Here is a 20,273-nt window from a genome sequence, read left to right as displayed (position 1 = left end):
ATTTTGTGGACATACTGATAGTAAGGAATTACAATAGTCCAGCCTTAAAGGAACAAATGTATAGACTAGTTTTTCAGCGTCACTCCTGGACAGGATATTTCTAATTTTGGCAGTATTCCGGAGGTCAAAAATGGAAATCACAGAAAGTTGTTTAATATGGGATTTAAATTACATGTCCTGGTCAAAACTAACACCAAGGCTATTTACTTTTTTACTTTATTACCAGAGGTCATAATGCCATATACATTAATTGATTGACTAAGGATTTTCTTTTTCAAAGATTCCGGTCCAAAGACGACAACTTCTGTCTTGTCTGAATTTAGAAGCCAAAAATTTAAAGTCATCCAAGTTTTTATCTCTTCAAGACATGCCTGTAGTCTATCTAACTGGTTGGGCTCATCAGGATTTATAGATAAATAAAGCTGAGTATCATCAGCATAACAGTGAACATGCCATGCTGCCTGATAATTTTACCTATTGGAAGCATATATACTAAAAATAATTGGCCCAATCACTGAAGCTTGTAGTACTCCACAATTAACCCTGGAGTTTGAAGATGAATTATCATTTACATGAACATACTGGAATCTGTCAGACAAATAAGATTTAAACCAGCTTAGTGCTGTTCCCCTGATCCCTACAGCATGTTCCAGCCTTTCCAAGAGAATATTGTGATCGACTGTATCAAATGCAGCACTGAAATCTAACAGAACAAGTCCATTATCTGAGGCCATAAGAATATCATTAGGGACTTTCACTAGTGCTATGATGAGCCTTGAAACCTGACTGAAACTCTCCAAAAACATCATTACTGACTTAATGCTCAAACACTTGATTATCAACTGTTTTCTCAAGAATTGTAGAATAAAACAGAAGATTGGATATAGGTCTGTAATTTATTAAGTCATCTTGATCAAGCAAAGGTTTCAGTAAATCTTCATATATATAGGTCCTTCTCAAAATATTAGCATATTGTGATAAAGTTCAATATTTTCTATAATGTCATGATGAAAATTTAACATTCATATATTTTAGATTCATTGCACACTCACTGAAATATTTCAGGTCTTTTATTGTCTTAATACGGATGATTTTGGCATACAGCTCATGAAAACCCAAAATTCCTATCTCACAAAATTAGCATATCATTAAAAGGGTCTCTAAACGAGCTATGAACCTAATCATTTGAATCAACGAGTTAACTCTAAACACCTGCAAAAGATTCTTGAGGCCTTTAAAACTCCCAGCCTGGTTCATCACTCAAAACCCCAATCATGGGTAAGACTGCCGACCTGACTGCTGTCCAGAAGGCCACTATTGACACCCTCAAGCAAGAGGGTAAGACACAGAAAGAAATTTCTGAACGAATAGGCTGTTCCCAGAGTGCTGTATCAAGGCACCTCAGTGGGAAGTCTGTGGGAAGGAAAAAGTGTGGCAGAAAACGCTGCACAACGAGAAGAGGTGACCGAACCCTGAGGAAGATTGTGGAGAAGGGCCGATTCCAGACCTTGGGGGACCTGCGGAAGCAGTGGACTGAGTCTGGAGTAGAAACATCCAGAGCCACCGTGCACAGGCGTGTGCAGGAAATGGGCTACAGGTGCCGCATTCCCCAGGTCAAGCCACTTTTGAACCAGAAACAGCGGCAGAAGCGCCTGACCTGGGCTACAGAGAAGCAGCACTGGACTGTTGCTCAGTGGTCCAAAGTACTTTTTTCGGATGAAAGCAAATTCTGCATGTCATTCGGAAATCAAGGTGCCAGAGTCTGGAGGAAGACTGGGGAGAAGGAAATGCCAAAATGCCGGAAGTCCAGTGTCAAGTACCCACAGTCAGTGATGGTCCGGGGTGCCGTGTCAGCTGCTGGTGTTGGTCCACTGTGTTTTATCAAGGGCAGGGTCAATGCAGCTAGCTATCAGGAGATTTTGGAGCACTTCATGCTTCCATCTGCTGAAAAGCTTTATGGAGATGAAGATTTCATTTTTCAGCACGACCTGGCACCTGCTCACAGTGCCAAAACCACTGGTGAATGGTTTACTGACCATGGTATCACTGTGCTCAATTGGCCTGCCAACTCTCCTGACCTGAACCCCATAGAGAATCTGTGGGATATTGTGAAGAGAACGTTGAGAGACTCAAGACCCAACACTCTGGATGAGCTAAAGGCCGCTATCGAAGCATCCTGGGGCCTCCATAAGACCTCAGCAGTGCCACAGGCTGATTGCCTCCATGCCACGCCGCATTGAAGCAGTCATTTCTGCAAAAGCATTCCCGACCAAGTATTGAGTGCATAAATGTACATGATTATTTGAAGGTTGACGTTTTTGTATTAAAAACACTTTTCTTGTATTGGTCGGATGAAATATGCTAATTTTGTGAGATAGGAATTTTGGGTTTTCATGAGCTGTATGCCACAATCATCCGCATTAAGACAATAAAAGACCTGAAATATTTCAGTTAGTGTGCAATGAATCTAAAATATATGAATGTTAAATTTTCATCATGACATTATGGAAAATAATGAACTTTATCACAATATGCTAATATTTTGAGAAGGACCTGTATAATTAAGAGAAGCATTTGTGTTTATTTCGTGCAAGAGTGATTTATCTGTCAAAACAAGGTTGATGTTCCCCCACCTTCGGTGAAGTGGTTGAATAAACAGTGACAGTTTGTGGTTTGGTTAATAATTTGTAATTATTAAAAAGCTTTGAGCCCATAATCACAACACCTGAGGACATCTCTGATTTGTGTTCGTAAGTAATGATTTTTGGTTAAGAAATAAAAAAACAATCAAATTATGATTTTAAATTATAATTCTTGATGAATATTAATCAATAATCATAATCCTTACATAATTTGGGTCCCTGGGTGGGCCTTAAAATGGCAGATACCACTTTTGCACGAAGTAACACATCTGTGATATCCTGGATTCTCTGTTGTGAGATTTGGTAAAATTTTGCAGGAGTGCTTGTAGGCTGGAGGATGTATCATGACTAATATTGGCTCAATTCTACTGCAGAGAAGTAATAATATACTCCTAATAGTAATAATAGTTTTTCTAAGGTGCTTTTGTGGACGCAAGGTGGACGTTTTGTGTAGTTTATGGTGAAATTCAACGTAAATTGCCAGCTTGTCAAAGCAACCCCTGCCGGCTTAGAGCCAGGAGGGCCCCACAGAAATGCAGGCACAGGAAGCAATTGGAGCCTTGATTTTATTGTCATCAGAGCTCTTAATGATTATAGCATTGAGCAATGTGAAGCAAGGATTCAGGAGTTGCTCCTGGTCATTAAGAATCCACCAAAGGACACACAGGTGGTCGATGTGTTAGGACAGCTCACTCTTTTATATCAGCTGAGGGTACTTTTGGAAAGAGACCAGTGTGTTAATCTGCAATCTATGCTGAATAATACTTTGCAGACAAAAGATGCAACTAGGTGTGAACTGTTAGAAGTGGAAGAGAAGTTGGAAGCAGCCAGATGGTTGGAGGTAGCTGAGCATAGCCAGGACACACCCCCATCCCCAGAAGACTGGGGGGTGGAGATAAATCCTGTCTCGCAGGTTGAAACCTCTGAAGGTCAGCCACACGTGCAACGCCCTGAGAGAACCTTTCACTCAGAGCTGGAAAACGTAGAAGCTGCTCTCCAGAGACAACCTTCCCAAGCTTGTGGTTTTGCCCACACATCCACAGAGTCCAGAACAGATATGAGTAGGCAGATTAGATTCAGTGGTGCGGTGTTCCACCCCACTGTAGAAGGCAGTCATGAACAATACCTGGCGGTGGACTCACTAGAAGTAAATGGTTCAAGTTTTAGGGGCGAGCAACCTTCACACTTGACTTGCAGGACCCTGCTCTACAATCCCAGGAGTAAATCCTCAGATGGGCCAGCACCAATCCCTGAGAGTGGATCGTGCACACGCCAACTTGAGTCTCTTGCCCAAGGCATAGAGCGTTTTGACCCTAATAATGAGGAATCAAACATTGATGATTATTTTAGGGAAGCCGAACGCTGCCTTTTAGACCTGTGCTGCCCATCAGCACAGGAAAAGCTGAAGCTCATCTGGAAGACAACATCCAGGAGCGTCCATATTTTCATGGAGAGCCTGCCCCTTGCACTCCGAGACCGTTATTCAACCCTCTGCGAAGCTTTAAGGGAAGAATATTCTGTGTACACGGACCGGGCCTCCACAACACTTGGTGCTTTGGCTATCCAGCAAAATAAAAGCGAAGCACCCAGAGAGTATTACCAGCGCCTGAGAGCCGCTTACTCCCAAGGTGGTAATGCTCCCAGCATAGAGGAGGAACATGCTTTTAAATCATTATTCCTCCACAACCTTCATGAAACCGTACGTTACGATGTTACTATGTACTGTAAAACAAAAACCCCCACCATGCAGGAGATCCGTAAATACGCTCAGATGGCGTGGGAAACACGAGCAAGCCCTACTAATGGATCAGAAGGTGAGGCTAGAGTTTTACAGATGCACATAGAAGAAGACAGTCTTGCGTTAGAAGGCCGAGAAATGCTTTCAAATAGAACCCATGTTAAGAACAGGTTAAGGGAACAACGTATGTTTGGTCAGCTGGACCGGGGGGCTGGTACTGAGTACCAGCCACAGTCGAAGTTGCCGGACCACTTCCGGTCGAACAGATGACCTGACCATCACGTGAGGCCCAAAGGTAAGCCTGATGGTAAAGGTTGGAGTCAACATGCAGGATGGAGCCCGAGGAGAGAGATGGAGGTTGCCTTCCGCAAGATTCTGACAGAACCAGGGCGCCAGGCATGCGCCCAACCTCCACCATCATTAGAGGCAGCTGACCATCTGGTGAAACCGGATCCAAAACCCCCGCCAGCACGACTAGGCGTGGACCCAGTCTCCACAGCCATCGGAGTCTACCTGCACGGATGGGAAGACAATCCTGGGAAACTCCAAGAACATTCCAGGAGAAACGAAACAAACCACTTTTCCACGGTTCTTAAGTAAACTGAAGCAAAATGAACATACAGGTTACCTATACTATCTCACCAGTATAGGAGGACATGTCAAACTGAGTTTCCATTTTAAAACATGATCAGATATCAACCTGATGGGCTCAGTCTTGTTCGAGGAGGTGAGTAGAGCCATGCTCACCCTCATTAAACTATTTCAGGCTGAAGCTTGTGATGTAAGCATCACCAGCTAGGTGGAGATGGACATCACACTCAAAGACATGACTCTGGTGCACCCCTTCTATATGTGCACATTGAACACAGAGCTTTTCCTTGGTGGCCAGGACCTGCTGGACAGGCTGGCCCCACTCATTGACTGCCACCAGGACTAACTCTGGGTCCAGGCGGAGGTGCAAACACCACTGGGTGTAAGCAGCAAACCATCCTTGGTGACAAACCAGGCTGCCAGCTTAGAGGAGCCCAAAGAACCTCTCAGGTCCTCGTCGGTGCCAGACATGGGCACCTCTGGGACACAGCTGCACCCAGCCACCCAGAAAACTCCTCCCAGATGCAGTCATGCATCATTTCTTTGCTCTTTAAAGAACACAGGTGTGAAAACTTACAACCCCAAAGTGGTGGAAGGTGTACACCTGGAAACCATGTTCATACCAGAAGTGCTTCTAGCTTTCTGGCTAGAGAAATTATCAACTGGTAGAGAGTTGTATGACCGCGTGTGCCAATAAGATCCCCTTTTAACTGAGGCACAACACAGCCACACACTCCTCTTAGCAGACAGGCTCCACCCTCTCCTTAAGACAGCCAGAGTGTGCACCTCCAGTGTGCAGATTGGCATAAAACAGCTCTCCCAAGCTTGCAGCATTGTTCCAACAGACCAAAGGGGGGTCACATTAGCCTACGCCCATTACTCTCCTGTAGGGCGCCATAGGAGCTGCAAAGCCACACTCCACACCCTCCAACAGATGGCGTACTGGCCTCCAACGTCTCACGACACTCAGGTCTACATCCAAGGATGCTTAACCTGCTGCCAGTTTCAACCATCCCAGCCAATCGGTCAACCTCTGCTTCAGCGAAGGGGGGTTACATTACTTTGGTTCCACCTTCAGACCAACTGGGTCGAACCAGCTCCAAAATTAGCAGGAGGTAACAAATTCCTCCTAACTGTGACATGCAGCTTCATTAAGTCAGCACCAATTGACAGTCATCCCAGCTACTGCTCTTTTGCTGAACCAGATGAAGGTCTACATCGAACTCTCCTCCCCAAGAACAGAGCTTGTCTCCATGTCCAGGAAAGGAGAGACCAGTGTGTAGGACCAGTTTAAATAGGTGCATGTTTCATAAACTCACACTAACATGCACTGACCACTAACAACTTTCTTCAACAGGAACAGTTAAAAATATAACTACCTTTCAGGTATACACAGTGTTAAACTGCAAGTTGCACCCTATTTTTCCATTAACCCTCTGCATGCACTGCAGACCCTCACATAAGTGATTAAGACTGAACTGTGAACTCCTGTTCCTGCCAAGAGGAACACAGGGACAGTATTTTTTTCGTTTTCTTTATTTCTTTTGCTTCTTCATGGATCATGGATCATTGAGTCTCAGCTCCTTTGATGGACGGACCCAGTAGCTTCAAAGACTGCAATTAATCACACACACCCTTTAAACCTAAGGGGGATGTTGGGGCCATCCATTTTGGTCGCACATTTTGACATGCGCAGTTCAACAGACGTCGCAGCTTTGACGTCACTGGGAGCATAAACCGGCTGAGATGTTTCGTTGCCATTTCCCGCCTGTCTCACAGGACAGCACATCGGAGGCGCATATCAGGAGAGACAAGAGCTCGCAGGCGAACTTTTGCTCCACAAGGCCATTCCCGGACGAGCTTGAAAGCTGGAAATTTGTCTGATACGAGAAGATCAGGAGATTTATTTCCTCCTTATTTCAAAAGGTACAGTGGGACAGAAGCACTGACCAAAAATTTAGCGCTCTTCAGATAACAGACAGCCTACGATACATAACAAGAAGTACCAGATCTTTTCTGGGAAAACCATGCTGTGTGACTAAAATCGGTTGATTGACATTTGACATTTAACTCGACTACTCCCACAACCATCTCCTTTCCCTCATCCTCCACTCCCTTTTTCTGATAATGAGCACATTAACACCTTTAACCTCCTATTCATGTCAGATGTGTCTAGGATGGTTATACAGTTTGGAATCTACAATGAGATTTTATGATGTCTGACTTGCACTGTGTGACATTTTCAAGTCCTTCATGATTTTTGAAATCGCACACTGTGTGCTGGGCCCCTATAACCTGAGTGCCCCTAGTACTAGGGGCAGCTGAGCTTTCGCCACTAAAATCATTTCAAACACATGCTAAACAATAACCAGTAAATTAATATTGCATATAATATATGATATAAGTATCACCACTGTTGGTGCAAAACTCACTGAACCAGCAGCAGAAGAGGAGGAAATATGAGGCTTATTTCACAAAGCCAAAAACATAAAAAACATCTTACCTTTGCTGTTTTATGGTCATAATTCGTGTTAAAGTATACAGCCGCTTGGCTCCTGTAATCCATTGTCCCTGCGTCACACTGACATCATTCCTCTTGTCTGTTTTTGTCTCCTGGATACTGTTTCGAAAACTGCGATGCTGTATTTCCTCGCTACATGGCAAATGCATTTTTTTCTATTAAAATTTTATTTAACAAAACAAGTGAGACAGCTGGAAAGCATAAACAAACAGGTATGGCAATTTAAGATTCTGCAAGTCCATGGTGGATGTAGAGGCATACTGAGATAAAAGAACATAATAAGAGAGGAAAAAAGACTAACAAAAAGGAAAAAGGCATTTCACTTACAAGAGGATATATATCTTAAAATTATGTTGTAAGTTTGGGAAATTCAGTTAACATTTCATACAGGCTTTTACATGTTTCGATATATTTTAGAGATTTCAAGTATAACTGAAAGTCATTATGGAAGACATTAAAGACAAGGGATGTTCTTATTATTCTTTGTTCATTGATAAAACATTTTGCCAAACAAAAGATTAGGTTACAACAGAGTTCGTCCTTTTTGTTTTACAATAATATCCCAAATGTTATATCTGTATAAATGTGTTCTGGGAATACTATTTTGTTCTGGGAATACTATTTTGTTCTGGGAATACTATTTTTGATCCATTTTTCAAATTTATTCCAGAATATTTTAATTTTATTGCAGTCATAGAAAACATGGTCTGTTGTTTCACAAAATTAGCATTTATTATCGTTAATATTGAATCGGCGCCTTAGTAATTCTTTGGGATGGTAAATTGCATTTAGTCTTTGGAATTGTCTTTCTTTGGCCTTCGGTTGTATAGGGAGTTTCAAATATAAAGTTCTTAATTTTTCAATTGATTTTATGTCAAATTTGTAGTGTATGTTATTTTCATTTGTTCTCCAAGGGCATAGGGTTTCATTTAGGCAGTTTCTAATCATGTAATTATTTAATTTTGTATCAGTCAGTGAAATGCCATTAATAAAAAGAGTGGCTAATTGTCGGATAATGTATTGATATGTTCTCATATTTTGAGTCTACTTAATAAATTGTTCTGGTAAAGCTTTGTGTAATCTGGTAAATTCAGTTTATGGGAAATAAATTTATATTCATTCATTAATTTATTCATTCATTCATCTTATTCCATAGTGGGTCGCAGGGGGGCTGCTGCCTATCTCCAGCAGTATACGGGCGGGAGACAGAGTACACCCTGCACCAACTGTGCTGCATGGTGGTGCAGTTGGTAGCACTGTTCCCTTGTAGCAAGAAGGTCCTGGGTTCGACTCCCAGCCAGGGTCTTTCTGCATGGATTTTGCATGTTCTTTATATTCCATTATATACTTTACTAATCACATTTTTTGTGGATTGATCTTCCTTTTAAAAACCCACATTGTGATTCTGCAATAATATGTGATATTCCAGTTTGAAGAAGCATAGTAAATATACAGGTCCTTCTCAAAATATTAGCATATTGTGATAAAGTTCATTATTTTCCATAATGTCATGATGAAAATTTAACATTCATATATTTTAGATTCATTGCACACTAACTGAAATATTTCAGGTCTTTTATTGTCTTAATATGGATGATTTTGGCATACAGCTCATGAAAACCCAAAATTCCTATCTCACAAAATTAGCATATCATTAAAAGGATCTCTAAACGAGCTATGAACCTAATCATCTGAATCAACGAGTTAACTCTAAACACCTGCAAAAGATTCCTGAGGCCTTTAAAACTCCCAGCCTGGTTCATCACTCAAAACCCCAATCATGGGTAAGACTGCCGACCTGACTGCTGTCCAGAAGGCCACTATTGACACCCTCAAGCAAGAGGGTAAGACACAGAAAGAAATTTCTGAACGAATAGGCTGTTCCCAGAGTGCTGTATCAAGGCACCTCAGTGGGAAGTCTGTGGGAAGGAAAAAGTGTGGCACAAAACGCTGCACAACGAGAAGAGGTGACCGGACCCTGAGGAAGATTGTGGAGAAGGGCCGATTCCAGACCTTGGGGGACCTGCGGAAGCAGTGGACTGAGTCTGGAGTAGAAACATCCAGAGCCACCGTGCACAGGCGTGTCCAGGAAATGGGCTACAGGTGCCGCATTCCCCAGGTCAAGCCACTTTTGAACCAGAAACAGTGGCAGAAGCGCCTGACCTGGGCTACAGAGAAGCAGCACTGGACTGTTGCTCAGTGGTCCAAAGTACTTTTTTCGGATGAAAGCAAATTCTGCATGTCATTCGGAAATCAAGGTGCCAGAGTCTGGAGGAAGACTGGGGAGAAGGAAATGCCAAAATGCCAGAAGTCCAGTGTCAAGTACCCACAGTCAGTGATGGTCTGGGGTGCCGTGTCAGCTGCTGGTGTTGGTCCACTGTGTTTTATCAAGGGCAGGGTCAATGCAGCTAGCTATCAGGAGATTTTGGAGCACTTCATGCTTCCATCTGCTGAAAAGCTTTTTGGAGATGAAGATTTCATTTTTCAGCACGACCTGGCACCTGCTCACAGTGCCAAAACCACTGGTAAATGGTTTACTGACCATGGTATCACTGTGCTCAATTGGCCTGCCAACTCTCCTGACCTGAACCCCATAGAGAATCTGTGGGATATTGTGAAGAGAACGTTGAGAGACTCAAGACCCAACACTCTGGATGAGCTAAATGCCGCTATCGAAGCATCCTGGGCCTCCATAAGACCTCAGCAGTGCCACAGGCTGATTGCCTCCATGCCACGCCGCATTGAAGCAGTCATTTCTGCAAAAGGATTCCCGACCAAGTATTGAGTGCATAACTGTACATGATTATTTGAAGGTTGACGTTTTTTGTATTAAAAACACTTTTCTTTTATTGGTCGGATGAAATATGCTAATTTTGTGAGATAGGAATTTTGGGTTTTCATGAGCTGTATGCCAAAATCATCCGTATTAAGACAATAAAAGACCTGAAATATTTCAGTTAGTGTGCAATGAATCTAAAATATATGAATGTTAAATTTTCATCATAACATTATGGAAAATAATGAACTTTATCACAATATGCTAATATTTTGAGAAGGACCTGTATAGGTCAGTAGTTCATGGTCTGAATATCTGAGACTAGGTTACTGCTTGATTTGAGCTTTTTTTTCGCGGCACTTTCACTAATGTTTGTAGCAGAGTGAAGAAAGGAGTATTTGTCTGCAGTACATTCATTCTTATTTTCCTATATTTTTCAACTTGAGAGAATAATGCCAGGCAAAAACAGACGGTTTTTCACTGCCAAGGAGGTGCTGGAAATGTTGACAGCTAATGGCAGCGCCAGTCTGCGTCCAGTCTGTTGACCAGAGAACTTGGTTTTGAAATCTCATAATCAGAAAGATATGTTATCCATTTTCACTGTTTTGTAGTTTTATTTCAAATTGTATTGTTAATGAATCTGCTCCATTTGAAGTCAAATATTACCTCTGTATGATTTTTCCCCTTTTTGAAAAAGTACCTATATGTTTGGTGTATTTTCTCAAAGAATCCCCCAAAACAGTTATTATTAGATTAAATCTATCTATGATGAGATATTGGTGGGAAAAAAAGTCCCTGAGAAATTTCATGTAGCACATATGGTGCCAAAATGGCAAATTTAGAAGGTCCTCCGGGACTTTCATCAACTAATACTGTCAGGTTCAAACAACCTAAAATACCTATAGCATCACAAAAAGAAGAGAAAAACAAGAGTTTTAGTTTCTTACTCGCTGCGAGGAGAACAGACAGAGATGTGCTTCTGTTACAAATCTCCTACCGCTCTTTCCGAATCCTCTCTTTTATTATCTTTAGGGTGGTCTCTAGTTGCATGAACGTTGCTGCTCTAAAGGGTGGAGGAACTCAAATAGCAGCAACGTCATGCACACCATTAACTTGTACAAACACGCTTGCATAGTATTCAAAATCTTAAGATATGTGCGTTCTTTGTTTAGCACAATCAGCTGTTATCCTTGTGATGAGTCCCCAACTGTGATTGCATCATCTCGATTCCGCCTTTCCTCTTTGTCTGCAAAACAACTCATCACATGTTTGCTTACACATACAACATGAAAGGTTATAAAGGTCAAATAGCAAAGGTAATAAAGAGGAAATGTAAGATAAATCTATATACAATTATTCCAACAAAAACCTCTGTAAAATTTATATGCTTCACCTTTTATGCATGAATTTTGGTACAGCTAGTGCCGAGATCATGCACTTTGGCTTGCTAGATGTTTTCGATTACAACAGCATACTTTCAAAGGAATATTCACATTACAAAAAACATTTTGTAGGTGAAAATTATTTTCTTTTTATTTACTGCTGACTTTTACATTCATTTACTCTCACTCAGTAATTTGAGTGTTGATTTTTAGACCTTTGGAGTGTTATCTTTATTTTGGTACCAAAACAATTCAAATGGACCTTGTAGTTTTTTAGATATATTCAATTCATTTTGGCTGTCATTTTCGAACCAATTTCTCAAAAAGAGGTCTGGGGTTTAAGAAGCTATTTTTTAAGGTTAAAATTTAGATTCCTCCATCAGTAGGAGGCCCAAGGAACAGGCCAGGGGATGCTGAAGGGACTATGGGCCCAGGGGAGAGAAAAGTGTAGGCATCTCTGCTGAGACTACTGATCCCGCATCCCTACTGATTCCGGGTTTAGATTCTGTTTGAGTGCGAGATGGCTTTCTTTAACAGGTCATTATGTACATTAGATATCTGTATTGTTTTTAAATTCAATTTGTATAAAGACCCCTTTTAAATCTTAGGTACTTGCCTCTTTAAAGGGATCTCTGGACAGCACTGGCAGAAATCCTAGTAGCAACCTTCCAAACCTTTACTGAATGAATGTCTTCAACTGAACAGGGTTGACCTGTATAAGGAAATTCGAGAAACAGGTTTTACTTATGTTAAAGTTTTCAACAAATGTGTGCCCTTTGGGACTACATCATCTGTGTAGCTATATTTAAAAAAACATAAAACATTTATTAGCACTATGTATGATAGTGATATTAGATTATGGGGTCTACAATTCCACCTGCTTGTATCTGTGTGAAGTTTTATATATTACTTCTAAATGCTAAACATGCCAAATGTTTTAGGGGCCTCTATTGAACCATTTAGCCACATCAACAAAGCATGACCATATAGGCCTGCTTTGAGGAGTCAGCTGTTTGACAAGTGAAGCGTAGGATTTAGTTTCACAGCATAATATCATGTGGGGAGTACAGAACTTACAGTGTGGACACTGCGTGGGGACTCAGTGTTGAAACCAGTGGGTGCACTCATCCTCCTACACAATCTTGTAAAGCGTACATCCTCTTGAAAGCAACATGTTCTGATATTCTGTGTCATGTAAACCCAAAAAGTAACCCTAACCCTCCTTTGACCCACAACTTTTCTGTCACACCTCTAATGTTTTATTTTCCACCTCAGCCCTAGACCCTTCTGCTTCTACATGTTTGCCTTCAACCAAATCAGAAGATGCTGATGTTCCCTATGCCTCCCCCTTCCACCTGTGTGTCTCAAGAAGTCAAGTGAAGATGCTACTGGAGAGACGTAATCGGAATAATGCTGCAGGTCCAGATCGTGTCAGCCCTAGAGTCCTGAAAAGCTGTGCATAGCAGCTCTCTGGGATTCTGCAGCACCTCTTCAATCTTAACCTGGCCCAGAAGAAGGTTCACCCATCAGTCCTCAATGACTATAGACCTGTTGCCCTGACATCCCACATCATGAAGGTCCTAGAGAGACTCCTGTTGGCCCACCTGAATAAGCAAATAATAAACTATCAGGACCCCCTTCAGTTTGCTTATCGCTGTGGAGTTGGAGTTGAAGATGCCATCATACACCTGCTTCAACAAACCCACTGTCATCTGGACAAAGTCAGCAGCACTGTGAGGATCATGTTCTTTGATTTCTCCAGTGCATTTAACACAATTCAACCTGATTTGCTTTGTCAGAAACTCCAGAAGACTCAGGTAGAGGCCTCAACAATCTGTATCAAAGACTACCTGACAAACAAACCACAGTTTGTGAGTCTGAAGGGTTGTGTGTCTAACCAGGTAGTCAGCAGCACAGGAGCACCACAGGGGACTGTCCTCTCACCATTCCTTTTCACTCTGTACACCTCAAACTTCCAGTACAAGACAGACTCCTGTCATCTGCAGAAATGCTCTGATGATTCTGCAGTCGTGGGGTGGATCAGAGATGGACAAGAAGATGAGTACAGGAAAGTGGTGGACCGCTTTGTGGCATGGTGTGGAAACAACCATCTCATCTTGAACGTGACTAAAACAAAGGAGATGATTGTAGATATTAAGAGAAGCAGGAATAAATCAAAAACTTTTTCCATCATGGGAGAAGGGGTGGAGGTGGTGGAGGAGTATAAATACCTCGGTGTTCACCTAGACAACAGACTGAAGTGGAGATGCAACTGGAAGCCATCTACAAGAAGGGACAGAGCAGAATGTACTTCTTGAGGAAGCTTAGGTCCTTTAGTGTTTGCAGCAAGATGCTGCATATCTTCTATGAGTCTGTTGTGGAGAGTGTGATCTCTTCTACCATCATCTGCTGGGGAACCAGATCAGAGCCAGGGACTTAAAAAAGCTCAACAAGCTGATAAAGAAGGCTGGCTCTGTTCTGGGAGCTCCTCTGGAACCTCTGGAGATCATTGTGCAAAGAAGGATTCTTCATAACATAAAGAACATTATGGAGAGCCCTGAGCATCCTCTTCATGAGACTGTCCTACAACAACAGAGTGTCTTCAGTCAGAGGCTTCTTCAGATGTGCTGTAAGACAGACCTACAGGAGATCCTTCCTGCCCACAGCAATCATCATCTACAACGGCTCTTTGAAGAAACCTTCATAATGAGCTACAACAACATTTAATTTTTCTTTGGGATTAATAAAGTATTTTTGAATTGAATTGAATTGAATTATCCTTTGTCATGTACGTCCTGAAAATAAAAGGAAATTAAGCACTGAGTTAGGCAACCACACAAGAATAGTTTTTTTTCTGTATTATGCATAACAATTATATACTACCAAATAATAATCACTTTAAAACTCTTTACATACTTCTGTTTTCTTTTTTTTCAGAGCCTCAGATGACATAAAGGAGAGTATTAAGGAGCTGCAGTATTACAGAGCCAACATCTTCAAAGCATCAACAGAGGCGAAGAAATGCATGACTGTAGAAAACGGAGGCAATAAAATGATTTAGTACAGGAGTCAGACTGTTCAAATGCATTTGGACTGATTTTCTCTTCTTGTTGAATTTCCCTGAAACATAATTTGTTCATTAAGTTTTGTTGTTTTCAGCAACACTGTGAGTACTTAAGTTTTGTTGACCCGAAAGAGATTCAGGTATAAAAGAAGACTTGATGGACAAATTACCAACAAAGTCCAGTGTTCCAGTCTGCATTTAGAGTATTTAGGATGCAACCTTTAAACAAGTCTCTTTAGATGAGGGGCTATTGCATTAGTTCATGTTACTATATTGAGAATATGACAGAATTCAGGCACAATTTGCTAATGATGGGTATGGTTTTTGACCCCATGGCCAGGAAACGAGCTCATCCATATCACAACAGTATAACATACCTGATGTCACTTTTCAAAAAGCAGATGTATTGGTGAAAGGCAACTCACCTGCTTTTCGAAATATTGAAATAGCTTTATGGCTGGCATTCTTGCACAGCTTGCTTCTTAATTGAGATCGTCATCTGATGCAAACTCCCCCCAGTGCATCTAAAGAATTTGTACATATTCAAATTCAAGAGGGGTGGCTGTACCAAGTTGATAACTTGGTTTTCAGTATCACTCAGCATAACCTCTACAGATAAAGGTTCCATTAGGGCTGTTGATGCTTGCTACTCAGCATGGGAGGAACCACAAATGCTCACAAAAACAAGATGTCTGTCTGTTTCACCATGTACTGTGTAATTAGCTGATTTCACCTGAATAACATTACTCCAGTTATTGTGCCACTGCATGAGCTATACATGCCTATCGTTATCTTCATAGATGATGATGCCCCAGGCTCAAACTGGTCAGAGTTTATACCATCAGGAAATGGATACTAGAGGGTGGGGTGCCTCAAATGGAGGGGCCTGCAGTTTCTCCGGACCTGACTTCCATAGAACACTCAGAGATCAGCTGTCCTGTAGGTGCTTGTTACCCCACTGCCCAGAACCTCAATGACCTAAGCCCTTCAACAAGAGAGGAATGTCTTGCATTAGCAAATAATAAATCGTTTTGTCAAGAACATGAGATGTTGTCATCAAGCTGGGATAGATCCGGAATACACATCAATTATTGAAAGACTAAAATTTTTTTTGGTGATATATTCAGCCATTGTTAACTTTAGTTCCAATAAATAGTTTGAGATGAAAAAATTGCCTCGGTCTACTTAAATTACCAACTTACACAGTGTATTATTACTGTTTACATGTTCCAGTAATTTCTGACAAAAGTCAACATCCCTAACTTGAGGTGAGGTGTTTTGGTGTATATTCCAGAAATGGGTTTTACTTATGTTGCAATTTTCAACAAAAGTGTTAACAGGATGTATGGCAGTAATTTTACACACACACATGCACATTATATGTATATATGTGTTTACATATGTGTATGTGTGTGTGTATATATATATATATATAATGTGTATGCATATGCTTGTATATATCTGTGTGTATTATAGAATTAGCTCAGGACAGCTGACGTAAGCCTAACATGTACGCCATCCTTATCAGCTAAATCCAGACTTGGTGAGCATGACACAACAGTTTTGAAACACCCACTAGCATCCAGTCATTCAGACACTTTTTTAGTAAACATCTGAGACACAAATTTGGTGCGCAATGAACATTTGTAAGAAAGTGATAAAAGCTTTCGAACAGACGCATTGCTAGCGTTATCATCATAGATGCCCTCAAAGCAGACCAGCACACAACTGACAGATGACCATCTACATGGTTTTGGTGGGTTTTATTAAATGAAGACTAAACAAAAACAGGTATGAAAACAATAAAGTTCCTTAATAATATAATAATTTTCAGATTTTGTACCATTATTTCTACTTAGGTCTGTATTCTCATTGCATCAGTTGTGAAATTGCAACCTGTATTGCTCTATTTAGAGAAAATGGTGAAAATCGTTATAATCTGATAGAACTGAAGAATCTATTCAGCATAAACAGAGCAAATATTGCCCAATCAATATGTATTATGCTGGCAAACTTTAACAAAGACTTACTACTGAAGTTAATTTTAAAAGGTGTTTCAACTAAATATTAGCTGACATCTGCACTCTTACGCAGCTAGCTTATACATTTTACAAAAAATGAATAAATTTCACTTTATTCAGACATGTTTTCAATTGAAAAAGGATACAGATAATTCCTAAATTATTCATACCCTTGGCTGATTCAGATAAACAAAATGTAATGCAAACCCTTCTTATAATTGTGATTACGTTTTTTCATATTTCCACTGGTGTTTTTATGATTTGTCAGTTTCTTAGAAGGCGTCTTTGTCAGTACACTAATTTTTGGCTCCCACCATTGATTCAAGCCAGGATTCTTGCTGAGCTTCTCCAAAATGTTAATATTACTTCAAGTCAGAAGGAACATGATGGTAAAATTAAAACATTACTTCAAAGCCATATTTAACACTGTTATGGTTAATTTTGGGCTTAAGTATATATGTCACATCATAGGTAGAACAAATTGTGAAAAATGTATCTTGATTGTGTGTACAGCGTTTTAAAATCCACCTTAAGCCTGTAGTGCTAAGAAAAGTAAGTTGTTGGCCTAAGAAATGAAATGTGATCAAGCTTGCAATTACTTATCATTGAAATGCACTTCATTAAAAATATTGTTCACAATATTAATTTTAATGCGGGATCATTCCTGGTAAGAGCTAAAGTTAGTTTATATGAAAATGAATAAACAGATTGTTTCTGAAAGCGACGATGCATTGCTCTAAAAAAACAAAACAGTTTCTATATATTTCTGTTAATATCTTTAATTATCTGTCACATATAAAGTCTATGATTTCTATATAAGTCTACAAACAAATAGCAGAAAATAACAGAGCAACTTCCAGAGATTAGGCTGAGCTGGTTTTTATGGCTTTGAACATTTATAGTCATAATTCATGTAGTTTGTAGCTGAAATTGGATCACGTTCAGTACTTTAACAAAGTGGAGCTTTTTCAGGCCGGCCTTCTGCATGTTTTAGATATAGCTGTCCAGAACCTGTTTCCTCTCTGTACAGTGAGATCTATATATGCGAGGAAAACTCTTTCTCCATCTTTTTGTAACTTTTGTGCTTGCTGTTTGTTGCAGAGTGTCATATTCAAATTGTTGGAGGACAAAAAACACATGCAAAAAGAGTGTCAGTTTCTTATACCTGATGCACTTGACGAGACTTTGGATTAGCATATAATTCTGAGCTGTTTGCTTTATGACTCAGTACATGGGAAGGAGCAGATATGGGGAAAAAAAGGATAGGCACAAAATGTAAAAGGGAAAACAAGCAAACTCCTCAAAGAAAATACTCTGTTTACTTTAATTTAATTTAATACTAACTACCCCACTATTGTGGCATGCACAAAGTAACCTTATTTTGTTAAAACAGAATTATGCCAATTTAACAAACTGTCACCAATTTTGTCTCTGCTTATCTCAAAGAAAAGAATTGAAATGGCTTCCTTAGGTCCTTGTAAAATGTTTGTGGTATGGTTAGGTCAAGACTATAGTGCCCAAGTCCACTAACCTGTCTTAATACATTTAACTCCCCTTTGCCGATCTCGGCTGTGGGGCGGATGGTTGCAGATGGTTATGCACAATTAAGATACAGAAACAAAAACTCTTCAAAAGAGCCACGAGCTTAAAAAAAGACAGGAATATCCTTTATTGTCCCAATGTGGGGGAATTCAGGTGTGTCAGCGGCAACATAAAAGCCAAGTGGAAGCATACAGGTACTCACAAACATAAAAAACTATACAAATCAAAAAGTAACCTTAAAGGAAGAAATTTACAACCGCAGAAAAATAAATATCGTACTGTTATAAAAATGGCATACTCAGATTAACTCAAATGTGCTACTGATGATGATTTTAAAAAAAATAAATACTTTAGCTCCTTTTTGTTGATCTGATGGTTTCTTAGTACACCATTCATTACTTATAAGTGACTGTAAGAATACCATGCAAACATGACCTTAGTTCAAATATAAACATATTCACTTTTCTTGCAGTGATAAATTGCTGAGTGATAGAAAATGATCAAAGAAATAATCAAAGTACCAAGGTTCTGTGCACAGAAGTTCAGAATGTTATGAAAGTGGAACAATATTTTGTAAAGCTGATGCAGTGTGCTCAGTCATATGTTTGCCTCATTTGCATTAATATTTGCCAATCAGTTTTTTTTAACTACATCCTTTAACGTTTTAGGTGTAACTAAAGGCAACAAATAAGGAAGATACAGTGTTTAGCTGTCCTGGTAATTCTTATGCAAGCTGTTCACACAAATAACTTTAAGCTAAGGGAATGTTCACCACTGTTCCACATGTTCTGTATTTGTGGATAAGGGCTCTCTTAGTGGTGCAAATGAGGTCCCAAAGCCTTAGCTTTGTAACTTTCCAGACTGATAGATGACAATGACTTTGTTTCTCATCTGTTCTTGAATTTCTTAAGATCATGGGATGATGTTTACTTCTTGAGATGATTTTGCCTACTTAATGTTATCAGACAGGTTAAATTGAAGTGATTTCTTGATTCTACAGGTCTGGAAGTTATCCTGTCTGGGTATGGCTAGTGAAATTGAACTCCACTTTCAAAAAAGTGTAGTCAATCACAGTTATTTCAGGATTTACCAAGAGGGGCTATTTTCTCCACATAGGACCAGAGAAGTGTAAATAGGTTTATATTAAATGAAATCGTTTGAAAACTACATTTTGCATTTAATATTTATATTTCTTTCTTTTATTAAAATTACTCTGATGATCTAAAATATTTAAGTGTAATAAAAAAAAAGAAGAAATATGTGAAGGGAAAATACTTTTTTGCAGAACTGTAGTTTCTCATCAATGTTTTTGTTTTCCTAATGTGTATTGGTTTTTCTTTTTTTAAACAGACCAATGATAACATGAAGAAAATGGAATAGTGACTTCAGCTGAATAACAAAAAAGGAATTTCGAACCGAAAAGGGACAATATGGAAGAGAAAAAGCAATTCTTGAGCCAAGTAGGTGAAGATGCTAAACAACTTTGGGAAGATAGACAAAGAGGGAGAAGTAGAATCAAATATTTAAAGGGAAAAGCCAGGCCTGACATGCAGAGAGTAACGTTTGAACCAGAGGAAATCATAGAAATGTTGCATATGATTAAAGAAGATACACTACATTGCAGGAAACACTTTATAGAAGAAAAGACCCAAATAAAATGGATGAGTTTTCAGACTGACAAAAGGAGAAAAAAGCTTGACCAGAAGCTGGAGAAAATGATTAAAGAAAGTATTCAGTTAGAAATACTGAAGTTAAAAATGGACCAGCAAAGACAAGAGACTGAAAAAAAATGGAAAGAAATAATTACCTTAATTTTAACCACAGAAAAAGTACAAACTAACATAGAAAAATCTGCTGAAGAAGTTAAAAACACCAACGAGGAAATGCTCAAAACCCAAAAGATCATCAGAAAGAGCAATGAAGAAACAAAAGCATACATGGTAAGTCTTTTTTTATGTCGCTTTATAAACTAAAAGTAGTAAGCCAGTTACATTTT

The 20,273-nt window shown here is 39.8% G+C and overlaps 1 protein-coding gene across 3 annotated transcripts in view; it reads left to right on the top strand.

The window, feature by feature from the left end:
• The window catches only part of LOC124876779 (oligoribonuclease, mitochondrial-like), a 49,269-nt gene that overhangs the window by 21,293 nt on the left and 7,703 nt on the right, over positions 1-20,273 (top strand). For 2 of the 3 annotated variants that reach the window (XM_047379777.1, XM_047379776.1), the window contains exons 1-2: positions 14,726-16,505; positions 19,628-20,217. In XM_047379777.1, the coding sequence (XP_047235733.1) occupies positions 19,708-20,217 (510 nt within the window). In that variant the 5' untranslated portion in view covers positions 14,726-16,505; positions 19,628-19,707. Of the gene's footprint in view, positions 1-14,587; positions 16,506-19,627; positions 20,218-20,273 lie in introns of those variants that run through there. The other variant, XM_047379778.1, reaches the window with a different exon arrangement.

The sequence above is a fragment of the Girardinichthys multiradiatus genome, chromosome 11 (genome assembly GCF_021462225.1).
Source record: "Girardinichthys multiradiatus isolate DD_20200921_A chromosome 11, DD_fGirMul_XY1, whole genome shotgun sequence".
Classification (NCBI taxonomy): Eukaryota; Metazoa; Chordata; class Actinopteri; order Cyprinodontiformes; family Goodeidae; genus Girardinichthys; species Girardinichthys multiradiatus.
Note: the sequence above shows the minus strand (reverse complement) of the source record. Positions and strands in the feature narration are given on the sequence as shown.